At 37.5% G+C, this 13,041-nt stretch overlaps 1 protein-coding gene across 1 annotated transcript in view; it reads left to right on the top strand.

Moving 5' to 3' along the window:
* Positions 1 to 11,796, top strand: part of LOC306864179 (talin-1-like) — a 105,645-nt gene extending 93,849 nt beyond the window's left edge. The window contains exons 47-56 of the mRNA XM_079407940.1: positions 428 to 544; positions 697 to 882; positions 1,510 to 1,617; positions 4,169 to 4,274; positions 4,982 to 5,106; positions 5,475 to 5,600; positions 5,703 to 5,765; positions 6,454 to 6,636; positions 10,008 to 10,133; positions 10,289 to 11,796. Of these exons, the coding sequence (XP_079264066.1) occupies positions 428 to 544; positions 697 to 882; positions 1,510 to 1,617; positions 4,169 to 4,274; positions 4,982 to 5,106; positions 5,475 to 5,600; positions 5,703 to 5,765; positions 6,454 to 6,636; positions 10,008 to 10,133; positions 10,289 to 10,423 (1,275 nt within the window). The 3' untranslated portion in view covers positions 10,424 to 11,796. The remainder of the gene's footprint in view (positions 1 to 427; positions 545 to 696; positions 883 to 1,509; positions 1,618 to 4,168; positions 4,275 to 4,981; positions 5,107 to 5,474; positions 5,601 to 5,702; positions 5,766 to 6,453; positions 6,637 to 10,007; positions 10,134 to 10,288) is intronic.
* The last annotated feature ends 1,245 nt before the right edge of the window (positions 11,797 to 13,041 follow it).

Genomic DNA, 13,041 nt, shown 5'->3' with positions numbered 1-13,041 from the left:
TTTAATTTATCATTAACAGAGATTCCATTGTGCTCTTTATTTAGCTTTATTTCCTAAAGAGACCGTCAGTAAGGGTATGTTTTTTGAAAGTTTGTAGGTTATTATTATGTATTATTTATTGCTTATATATCCCATATTCTACTAATGATGCACAGTATGATGATGACCAGTTTTGCTCATTATTTGGATAATAATTTTTTTTTATTAATTAGTCTGATTTGGCTTACCAGGCAACTATTTTTCTGTGCCAAACAATATCAATTCCTAATACTGGCTAACCTTAAATATTATAAGCATTTCTGTATTGTTGCGTTCATATATTATTCTCCTTTGAGTACTTTAAGCACTGTCTTCAATGACATAGCATCATAAAGTCATAATGCATAAGTGTGTCGAGTTCTGATGTGTGATGTTTCTGTGGGATCAGGTGATGGTGACAAATGTGACGTCTCTACTGAAGACGGTGAAGGCTGTGGAGGACGAGGCCACTAAAGGCACACGAGCACTAGAGGCCACCATAGAGCACATCAAACAAGAGCTGACTGTAAGAGACACGCTCCCACTGAACTCTGCTGAAAATATGCACAATCACTATATTACAGTGAAAAAGTGTATTATTAGATATAAAGTCCACTGGGATGAAGAAGAGCAAGTGAAACCTTGACAAAAAACATCATATGTTTTGTTGGTGTTCAGGTGTTTAGCAGTCCAGATCCTCCTCCAAAGACCGCCACTCCAGAAGAGTTCATCCGCATGACCAAAGGCATCACGCAGGCCACGGCGAAAGCAGTGGCTGCTGGGAACTCCTGCCGTCAAGAGGACGTGATCGCCACCGCTAACCTGAGCAGACGAGCCATCGCTGACATGCTGCACTCCTGCAAGGTGAGACCACTCTCATACACGGTGATATTAATGACTGCAGATGCACTTCATAAGGGGTCTTATCATATGAAATCCTTTAAAATGGATTCAATTTTGTAAAATGTTGAAATCTAGTTTGTAAAATGATGCTATAAACTCAAAATTACATTGTTGTTCATTTATTTATGATTATATTTTATATGTTTGTGTGCTATGTGTAGCATCATAGATTTAAAAAAAAAAACAATGTAAGTAAAATGATGTAATATGCTTATTTTGTAATCTTGAGTTGTGCTATGTGCAACTTAAATTCAACAAATAGTTGCGTGTCTAAAACAGACAAAATAGCTAAAGGCTAAAAACAAATTAGTTGACACAATGTCCTGTGTGGAGGGATCAAATTTAAAAAAGAATTTAGAAAAGCATCTAAAAAATCATTTCCATATCATTTATTTAGTGAGTTTAATATTATTTATTATTATATTTATTTATTTAATATTTATTATATATTATTATTATTTGGATAAAAGCATCTGCTAAATGTAAATGTATTTAAAAATGTGGAAAGTGTGCTCAGACTTTGACTTGTAGTGTAAATGTGTTTCTGTTAAGCTAAAGTGTAAATGATTTTTCTGCTGTGTTGTTCAGCAAGCGGTGTTCCACCCGGAGGTGAAGCGAGACGTCCAGGCTCGAGCGCTGCACTTCGGCTCTGAGTGCGCCACAGGATACCTGGGCCTGCTGGAGCATGTGCTAGTGGTGAGTTACACACACACTCCTTTAGAGCTCCTATAGGGGGATCATTAGGGTTAAAGCTGTGTGAAATAACCTCCACGGCCTTTGGTCTTGTATTTTAAGGGCACACTGAAATGGCACATATTTCACAAACTCACAGTATGTTTGCCAATCACTGGGTCTGTGACTGAAATATTTGTCTAAAATGTATTAAAGGGTAGTTAAAATAAGATAAAACCGAGGTAGTTGTATATTTTTTATTTGTAAAGGTACATTTGAGTTGTTGAATGTGGGATGTTGAGATTGTATGAGGTAAAGTTTAGATCGTTGCTATGCAGGTCTGAGAAATTCATTTCAGTGTTTACCTTAATGTATTTCCTGTTTTCTCTGTGTATGTGTGGGTTCGCTGTGATAGCCGGTGAGTTAAAGGTGGCTCATTGTGCATGTGTGTGTGTGTGTGTGTGTGTGTGCTCAACTGCACAACCTCTTAACAACTAAAATTACATAATATAATGTGTGCTGCAGTGCTTCTCAACCGGTGGGTTGCAGATCTATATTTATTTTCAGATGTTTCGTTTTTTGTGCACCATTTTGACTTTGACTTTTTAAACTTCTGTTTAGAGTGTTTCATATAAATTTAGTCATGTATAATCTCTCATATCATGTATATCTCTCACAAAAAAAAAGTTTCAAAGAGTTCATATTTTACAAATCATTTTACAGATATTAGCCAGTTTGTCTAATTGTCAGATCTTCTAAAAATCCACCAGCTAACAAAGCTTAGTACAAAACTTTACACACAAAAAAAAGCATTACAAAAAAACTAACAAAAACTCTGCAACCATTTGATTAAGGAAAAGGAAATTTGACATGAATCCTGATAAATTGTTATTTTTGAAAATCATTAGTTTGCACTGTATGTCTGTTGTCTTGAAGTAAAACCACTGGTAAAACCTATTAATGTAGTAACTGGTGTGACTTGATCATGCTCGTTTTCGTGAAAATGACATTTGGATGCATTCTGAGACCTATATTAATAGCATCTTGATTAGTCTTAATGATTTGTTTACAGACTCATTTGTTATAGTTTTCAGATATACTGAATGAAATGTCATTGAATGGTTTGCAGAAGCATTTTGCCATTTGCCACATTTTAGACTTCACTGTGATCACGTATGAGTATTTTCCGTTGGACTTTGCTGAGTGTGTGTATTGGGTCACCCCACCCTAATGAACAGGTTTGACTACTTTAGCAATTTCCATAAGTACAAATCTTAACGTTTAAGCATATAATGATTTTCTAGGGAATTGTATTTCTTCTCATTTTATAGCAACAGTTTGGACAGGACCCTTTTCTATTCTAACATGACAGTGTCTCTGTGTATAAGACACGGTTCAGAAAGACATGATTGATTGAGTCAGTGTGGAAGAACTTGACTGGTCTGCAGAAAGACAAGTCCTGATCCCAGCTGAACACCTCTGACTTTATATGCAGATCTTGAGCCAAAAACTCATCACCAAACACCAAAGATTTGTACATACACTATATGGACAAAAGTATTGGACACCCCCTTCTTTAGAACAGAAAAAGGCACTTACAAAACTGTGGCAACAAAGATGGAAGCATACTTCACGTATTTAAAAACTGTATTTCCATCTCTGTTGCAAAAGTTTTGAATGTGTCTAAAATGACTACCATATATACATATATAAATACCATACCATATACAAATCATTGGTGTTTGAGGGAGCAAAAAATCATCTTTAGTGAAAATCATCTTTAAAGTTGTTCAAATTAAGTTCTTAGCAATGCATATTACTGATCAAAAATTAAGTTTTGATGTATTTACAGTAGGACATTTACAAAATTTCTTCATGGAACATGATCTTTACTTAATATCCTAATGATTTTTGGAATAAAAAAAAAAATCATAAAATTTTGACCCATACAATGTATTGTTGGCAATTGCTACAAATACACCCCAGCGACTTAAGACTGGATTTGTGGTCCAGGGTCACATATAGGCTAGTCACCTGACATTTAAAGAGGAATGCACCCCAGTCTCAAAACAAAAATCATGAACGACTGGAACAGATGAAATGCATTGCTCAAAACATGCGAACTGTGAAGAGAGAGACAGACTGCCTTTTGTGCTTTTGTAGGGTTTGTATAGACAGACAGCATATGTTTGTCTGTGTGTGTGTGTGTGTGTGTGTGTGTGTGTGTGTGTGTGTGTGTGTGTGTGTGTGTGTTTCTGGTATTGTCTGTCATTCCCAGCATTCCTGCTCATGGCCAAGTCTTTTCTTAGCTGTCTGTTCCAAAGGAACAGCTCTGTTAATGCCACGCACCTGTTCCACTGTCACCAGCACCACCCTGGAGGACACTCCGAGGACACACACACACACACTCCTCAGAAATCACTAGATTAGTGTCTTCTAGTTGACCGCATGAGTGTCTAACAGCAATGAACGCTTCGTGAAGAGTTGAATATGTCATCAGATTGATTTAACAATCTCTTATTTAGGATGTTTCAATGCATTCATCTGATTGAAGTCATGTGATCTCTACCCACAGATCATTCAGAAACCAAGTCATGACCTTAAACAGCAGCTGGCAAACTACTCCAAACGTGTGGCCGGTTCAGTGACGGAGCTCATACAGGCTGCGGAGGCCATGAAAGGTACGACAGCGCTCTGTGTGTGTCATGTTTCTCAGTACACACACTCTACTCTAACCTTCCAGCGGTCAGTGGAACGCATCTTATGGCTGCAGGGCTCTAGATCTAGGGCTTCTCTCGTACTTCTTGCCCTCTTGTCCCCTCCATCAGCTCAAGTCAAGTATCCGCTTCCAGTTCTGCATCATGAGCAGGGAATCCAAGCAGGATTTATCAGGATAATCCCTGCAACCCATCACTGAAAGTGATCTTAGAGCTCGGGGTGATAATACCCAGACCCTCATTTAACACATGATGAGAGACAAGGAGAATCTGTGTGTGTGTGTATGTGTGTGAGAGAGAGGAGTTACCACTGTAGGTGCCAACTTGTGTAAAAAATAAGAAAAGTAATATAAAATAAAGGTCTTTCTACCTATCTAGTGTTTATATGAGTACAAAAATATATTTAATATGAGATACACTTTCTGCTGTTGTCTTTGTCCTTCAGTTTTATTGCACATAAAGGAAAATATGTTCCTTTATGAATTTATACTACCGTTCAAAAGTTGGGTCAGTGTATTTTTTTTTTATTATTATTATTTTTTTTAAGCAAGCATGAAATTGGTCAAAAGTGACTGTAAAACATGTAAAAGTTATTTCTGTTTCAAATAAATGCTTTCCTTTTGAACTTGCTATTAATCAAAGAGTTTGATTGGTTGTGATACTTTCTTTAGGTACAGAGTGGGTGGATCCTGAGGACCCGACCGTCATCGCCGAAAATGAGCTGCTGGGAGCCGCAGCTGCCATTGAAGCTGCCGCCAAGAAACTAGAGCAGCTCAAACCCCGAGCCAAACCCAAGGTGAGGAAACGTTTGCCCACATCCCTCAGGAGCAGCTTAACTGACACGCTATACTGCTTGACATTTTACATTCAGCTTGGAAAATCTCACTCAGTGCTCATATACTCTGAAGCTTATGTTCCTGATTATTGTGTCACATTTGTGAAACTGTTCCCGTTTGCATTGCCCAGTTTGGATTTGGATTTAAGGTAACACAAATCATATGAATTATGAATGCAGCATGAATTGACCTCCATCATCATCATCATCTATACTGGAATGAAAAACCATTGTGATGATGTGTTCATACGCATGTGATAAACCTTTAAGATCAGTCACAATGTTCAGACAGTGATGGAAATTATTGTTTGCTCTGTTCTGATCAACAGGAAGCTGATGAGAGTCTAAACTTCGAGGAACAGATTCTGGAAGCAGCCAAATCCATCGCTGCGGCCACCAGCGCTCTGGTCAAAGCTGCGTCTGCCGCTCAGAGAGAGCTGGTGGCTCAAGGGAAGGTATGAACGTGCTGTTGAAGGAAACTTCATCCAGAATGCCTGGAAATCATGTGCTTTGTTCAGCTTTGCTCAGTCAGTAATGCGTTTCTCTCTCTCTGTCAGGTCGGGGCGATCCCAGCAAACGCGGCGGATGATGGACAGTGGTCACAGGGTCTCATTTCAGCTGTACGTCACTGTCACAAGTAGAGCTAGAAGAGCTTTTGCTAACACTTTATTTTAGGGTCTCTTAATTAGTTGCTTATTAGCATGCATATTACTAGAATATTATTATAATATTAGCCATTTATTAGTAGTAAATAAGCACATATTAATGCCTTATTCTACATCTCTAATCCTACCCAATACCTAAACTTAACAACTACCTTACTAACTATTAATAAGCAAAAGTCGTAGTTAATAGTGAATAAGTGTGCCCTATTCTAAAGTGTTACCAAGCTTTTGAGCTTAAAGGGTAGTTCACTCAAAACGGAAAACTCTGTCATTATTTAGTCATATTATACCCTTATATGATTATAAACACAAATGAAGATATATTGTTTCAATTATTTTTGGCCAAAGTTAGTGAAGTCCAAAACATCTTGGGTCTCCATTGACTTTCATATGTGGACATGAAAGCTCCGAGGTGTTTTCAGAATATTTTCTTTCATGTTCTGCACAAGAGAGTCAATCATACAGGTTTGTAACCATGTGAGGAGAGTAGATGATGACAGAACGTGAACTAGCACTTTAACTTTCTCAGTTTCTTCTAAAATATATTTAGATGCAGAGGTTTCAGATAGGGATACATACATGAAGTAGTTTTTGATGAGGTTGATGTTTTAACATATTTTGTCCATAAATTCATCGACTCTAGGCCCGTATGGTGGCGGCAGCTACTAACAACCTGTGTGAAGCGGCTAACTCTGCCGTTCAGGGTCACGCCAGCGAGGAGAAACTCATTTCTTCAGCCAAACAGGTGGCAGCATCCACCGCTCAGCTGCTGGTGGCCTGTAAGGTCAAGGCTGACCAGGACTCCCAGACCATGAAGAGACTGCAGGTCAGCGCGTGTGTGTGTGTGTGTGTGTGTGACTTCCATGAAGTAGTTTTTCAGTTACATGTTTTGAAAGACCCTTGTATTAGGTTACAAACATCAGTATAATAGTAATAGTGGAAGTCAGATTGATCCTAATTGGATTCAGTACAATTCACCTAAAATTTGTCTGTGAAAAAAGAATCGGATAAAAACAGTAGTCCTTTATTATTAATATTCACTTCTCACATATTACAAAAAATTAAACATGAAAACACATTTTAAAACTGTTGTTGGTTATCACAGAAAACATTTTAAACATAGGAAGTGTGGAAAAGCATTATTTGTTTTCAGTTTTCACTCAAACAGTATACCATGGCGCTATTATAATATATATATATATATATATATATATTTATATATTTATTTATATATATATATTTATAATATATATAAGGTAAAAGCATCTGCCAAATGCATAAACGATTGACCCCCAAATATTATAATATAAATTTTGTGATTTCTTAAATGAAAAAGGCACTAAATTCATATTTTTATAATTATTTATTTAAGGGGAATATCATTGCTTACCCAGTATTTCAGACAACTAGAAATGGGTTAAATTGACCCGCATCCTAACATGAGTGTTTTTAAAAACCCGTATTTTCCTCCTGCAGTGGTCTGACACAAATAAACAATGAGTTAGTTTGTAGTGTGTCCGCCTCTCAACAAAGCCTTTAAATATTCAGTGACACAGTGAAACCCACTGCACTCCTCCTGCCTCCAGTCAGACAGCTGTCGTCCTGCACAGGGTGAAGGCTGAGGTTTACATTTAAAACCTGATCACCATCATATCTTTCAGTCAGGATAGACACCATATTGAATTTTCACACATAAAAAGCTGGTTCTGAGCAAATCAGTAACATGATTAGTTAGCTGATGCTGCATGCTATTTTGTCATGCAGTGGCATTCGGACATATACAGTATATGTGTATCTACGGTATCTGATGCCGTTTTCCATTTTGCAGTCTCCTGTGCTCTCTCCTAGAGGAATCTCTGGTAAAGCTCCATGTTTAGTTTAGCTGTGTTTTAGCCTTGCAGCAGTGAGATGAATGTAATGCTGGAGCAGGAATAGATGCAGTTCCATCATCTTGTCTTACACACTCCAGCTGTCTGATGTGTAATGTGCACTGATGAGTGCTTGTGATAACAGCAGTGCTGATGAGGCGCTGTGAAGAGCTGCTGGGAGGCTTCTGCATTTTATAGAAATGGTCCTCAGTCTCAGGAATGCAGTACATGAATTAGATTTATTATATCAATATACTGTTCTAAAAAAATTCAGTGTACTGTTTATTAAGCTTTGAGACATTAATAACAAAGTTCTGAAAAGCAAGATATTGAACACAGTTGGATAATTTGTCACGTTCTGTTAGAAACACTAATTTTCTGTTGAACACACTCTTTAAATATGAAAGCAAATTAATAATTATAGATTATAACTAGTGATGAACAGATCGAGAAATTTGTCAAATGTAGAATGCTGGCATTAACCAATACAGATTGTCTTAATTATTTTAAAACCATTAGTATGTACCCAATCATTCCTTTGCTACCGCCTACATTACTCTGACCAGTCATAACTTAGAGCTGACTTCAAACCAATCAGAGCAGCAGATGACAGTATTTTGAAATACGAGTTAAAGGCACCTTCAGAAGATCAAACTGGTGTCGCTCATCCACTACAGTTTTATTCACAGAACTGCACCCGCTCTGTGTCTGTCTGCCTCTCTCTGCAAAATACATTCATAGTTGGTCAGTTTTTCCAGATATAGCACATCTGTTTTTACCTGTGATATACTTCCCCTTCTGCATCATCCCACTTCTGCTGTTATCAGCCTGTCCATGAGAAAAGTCTTCTAATCTGCACAAAATAACATGTTGCACCAGCAGTATTTGGTTACAAGATGCAGTAATGTAAAATGCCTTCTGTGGCAGCAGTGCAGAATCTCTTATCTATGCTAGTTTGTGTAGAAGTTGCAGGCCAGTCCTTCCTCTTACAGAAATAAATCAGACTCTTGACAGCTGAACACACTCAGCCCTAAATCACATCTTCAGCCTTGCACAATGCCTCAAAAGGCATAGAAAAAAAAATATTCCTGGAACGTTTGCCAAAGGATCGCCGGAGATGTGTTTGGTTCAGGCTGCTCTCTCCACAGCTGCATTTCCTTATAAAGCCATGCCTAGAGTCCAGACACATGCAGAACCTTCCTACAAACATCAGATCAGGCAGATGTGGAGTCTGACTTCAAACCTCTACTTGTTCAAATAGCTGTCATGATTCTTTTTTTGATAATGTCCATGCTGTTTATAAGTGTTTACATTAGGGGTGTCCCGACTAAGGATTTTCATAGCTTGCTGATAGTTGACTGATAGAATCATATGTTTGAGGGCGGGGCAAAATACATTACCAAGAATCAAGTCATTAGACCGTCATAAATAGCCTACTGATGTTAACACACAGGGAAAATGTGTTACGGACACATCGCAGATACAAAAATAATGTTTTATGTTTTGATTAAAAGATAGTTAACATTAAACGTCAGTGAAACCCTTAGTTATTAATGTTCTGCATTTCTGTTTTGAGCTGCGCACGCTGAAGATGACTAGTAAAATGAAGCATTTGATAGCAGGTTTTTAATCAATGGGATTTATCCGCTTATACGCTTTGTTATTTATACAACAGAACGTTAATATTAAGACTTTATAGGCTATCTGCACAACCCAACCAAATGCCTCTTATACAAGATAAATAATATTTACACCATATATACTGTATATATAAACCGGCTGAAATGTTTTGAAGTCACTTGTACCCTACCTGATCAAAACAAATCCAGTCTTTCACTCTGCCTGTGTCAATCTGAGTCTTGTTAAAGATTTAAACCCCTGCCGCCAAGATCCTCTGTCGATCACGGATTATGGAAAGTGAAATTTAAATCTATAGGGGTGGTTGGATTTATCCATGCCCTTTAAAATATTTATTTAAAGCTTCTTTCTTTTCAGATTCTTATTTACAGCATTATCTTAATAGGCTGTATATTAACTTATTGGGAGAAAACCGGTAGTTCTGTGAAACCAGACATTGAGAACCCCCATATATACACCAAGAGAAGAGCAATAAAAGAGTGCTTTAATACTAGGAATCAGCCCTGTGACCTTGGCATAACTGCAGTATTTCATATTTGAGCATTGGCAGTCATCCTTAGTTATTTCAAAGTGAGTTTGATGAGATTCAGTGCCTTCTTAAAGCAGATAATTTGTACTTGTGAGCAGAATGTGTTTCATTGGGTTTTGTTGGCATGCTAAAGCCCTCTGACATGTCTTTTTTTTTCTTTAGGCCGCAGGTAATGCCGTCAAGAGGGCATCAGATAACCTGGTGAAGGCGGCACAGAAGGCTGCGTTTGAGGCTCAAGATGATCAGGCTGTGATGGTGAAGAGCAAGATGGTGGGCGGTATCGCTCAGGTAAAGAGAATATCAGTTACAAGTCAAACACTAGCACATTTAGATGCATATTAACTGTTTTGTTAGAGCATGTCCAGCAGAAGTGTAACTGTAGAGTTTTTACATCTAGATCTTGCATGCATTGTGGATTTTCATCTGTGTGTGTGTGCCCTCAGATCATCGCTGCTCAGGAGGAGATGCTCAGGAAGGAGAGAGAGCTGGAGGAAGCCAGGAGGAAGCTGGCCATGATCCGACAGCAACAGTACAAGTTCCTGCCATCAGAGCTCAGAGAGGATGGACAGGATCAGTGAGCCGCATCAGAGACTAATCAATGACATTGAGAGTTTGAGAAAAGTAATGATATGCAATGAGTAAAAAGTGAACTATGTATCAGGATGTCTATTTTAAAAGCGTTTTATTTCTGTCATTTTAATTTTTTTGAGAATTGCCATTCCAGCTTTGTTTTTTTTTTGTATTTGGATAATGTGCAGCATATACAAATTCTTTTTAATTTCTTCTAACAGATCTATAATATTTTTTTTTCAGTACTAGTCGGATTAGATGAGCAGTGTGTGTTTTGAAAGCTCGAGATCATGGCAGGGGCCAAACAGTGTTTGTAAGCTTTCCAAGACAACATTCGGACCTTTTTTTTTTTGGACCAGTGGTGCAATGATTAACTTTGCGTTGAAACAATTCATAGAGAAAACATATCATTTTCTAAATAAAAGAATAATAATTGAAATGTTACAAATAGTATCTCCTGTTAATGTTTTTTGCAGTGTCAATGTTTGCTCTTGTGACAACTTTGTCTACTAGCATTTCTATCAAAATGATATCTTTTATAAAGCATAAAAGCCATATTTCCATTTTTGCTTTTATAATGATTTGTTGTTGTTGTTGTTCTTATCTTGCTATTTACTGTTGTACTGATGTAATGCCCATACAGATGTAGACAAGACGATATTAGATTAAAAAAGATTTGGAACAAGAATTGGTTTATTACAATGGTTGTTTATCAAATAATAATCAGAGTTATTATAAAGAACTGTTTTTAAGAAATTATAAAGACTGTTATTAATAGATCAAATACATAAAAGTTTTCACCATTGCTGCCTTTCCTGTTGCATTCAGTTTATTATGAATCTTGCCTGCCTTTATGTTTTATAATTGTGTATTTATCTGTTAACAGTTTCTCACCTAAAACAAGCAAACGCACTTAGTCGATGTGTTTGACTCAAAACTCATAAATTCACTGTTTTGCAAATATCTCCTATTGCATTTGTGTGTGTGTGTTTGTTTTTTATAAAGATGCAGGTGTTGGAGGGTTTAGCGCTTACTTGCATAGGCCGGTAACACTAATAACACAATTAATTTATGAACATTTTGTCATACTTAAAATATCTGTACTTCATGTGCATTCAAATATCAAGGTGAATAATTATTTGTTTAGCTACAGAGATTCGTATTTAATCTAGACTTAAACTGAGAGTGTATCTGAGTTACAAACATTGCCAGGAAAGCTATTCCAAAGTTTAGGAGTCATATATGAATGTCTCTATGTCCTTCTGTGGTGCGATTCTAAAATTGAACTGATATGATCAGAATTTCTCCAACCTGAATTCTGTAAATGTTGAAACGTTTTTTAAATTTGAATAAAATGAAAACTAAAAGAATTTCAAATCACAAGCCAATATTTTATTCACAATAGAACATAGATAACATAAATGTTTAAACTGAGTTTCTGGAGTTTTGGTGTTGGAATTTGGTCCCATTCTTGCCTGATATAGGTTTCCAGCTGCTGAAGAGTTCGTGGTCATCTTTGACGTATTTTTCGTTTAATGATGGGCCAAATGTTCTCTAAAGGTGAAAGATCTGGTCAAAGGTCAATTCAGCACCCGGACTCTTCTACTATGAAGCCATGCTGTTGTAATAGCTGCAGTATGTGGTTTTGCATTGTCCTGCTGAAATACACGTCGTCTGGAGGGGAGCATATGTTGCTCTAAAACCTTTATATACCTTCCAGCATTCATAGTGCCTTCCAAAACATGCAAGCTGCCCATACCGTATGCACTTATGCACCCCCATACCATCAGAGATGCTGGCTTTTGAACTGAACGCTGATAACACGCTGGAAGGTCTCCTCTTTAGTCCAGAGGACACTGTGTCCGTGATTTCCAACAAGAATGTCAAATTTGGACTCGTCTGACCATAGAACACTTTTACACTTTCAAACAGTGCATTTTAAATGAGCCTTTGCCCACAGGACACTACGGCGCTTCTGGGCCATGTTCACATATGGCTTCCTTTTTGCATGATATAGCTTTAGTTGGCATCTGCAGATGGGACGGCGGATTGTGTTTACCGACAGTGGTTTCTGGAAGTATTCCTGGGCCCATTTAGTAATGTCAATGACAGAATCATGCCGATGAGTGATGCAGTGTCGTCTGAGAGCCCAAAGACTACGGGTATCCAACAAAGGTGTAGCAAATTAGCTCAAAGTGAGATGAACATAATTACTCGGAATGTTATCAATTAATGGGTTGTTATCAATTATATATTCATCTTTAGGGATTAACTGTAGCATTAATAGTCCAATAAAATTATTTATTCGTCCGCAGTACAGACAGTTTTAATCGTCTATTGACTAAGGAAAATAATTTCTCTGGCCACGGAAAATAATTTCCTTACTAATACATTGCTCACAGAGTATGTAACAAAACCGGAACGTTAAAGTGACCTCATTCTGTGAGCAGCAGACACAGACAACCAAGCGTGAATACATATGGATGTTTATTAAACTACACTACAGGGGAATATGCAACATCGAACTAGACACAAACATACATACATTAAACATAGATGCCAACGCAAGGAAGGAAGAGAGCGCTCGTGCACAAGAGAGTAAAGTGTAATGGCAGGATTTACACAT

Source organism: Barbus barbus (assembly GCF_936440315.1).
Source record: "Barbus barbus genome assembly, chromosome: 45".
NCBI classification, from domain to species: Eukaryota; Metazoa; Chordata; class Actinopteri; order Cypriniformes; family Cyprinidae; genus Barbus; species Barbus barbus.
This window is presented reverse-complemented; position numbering and strand designations above follow the sequence as displayed.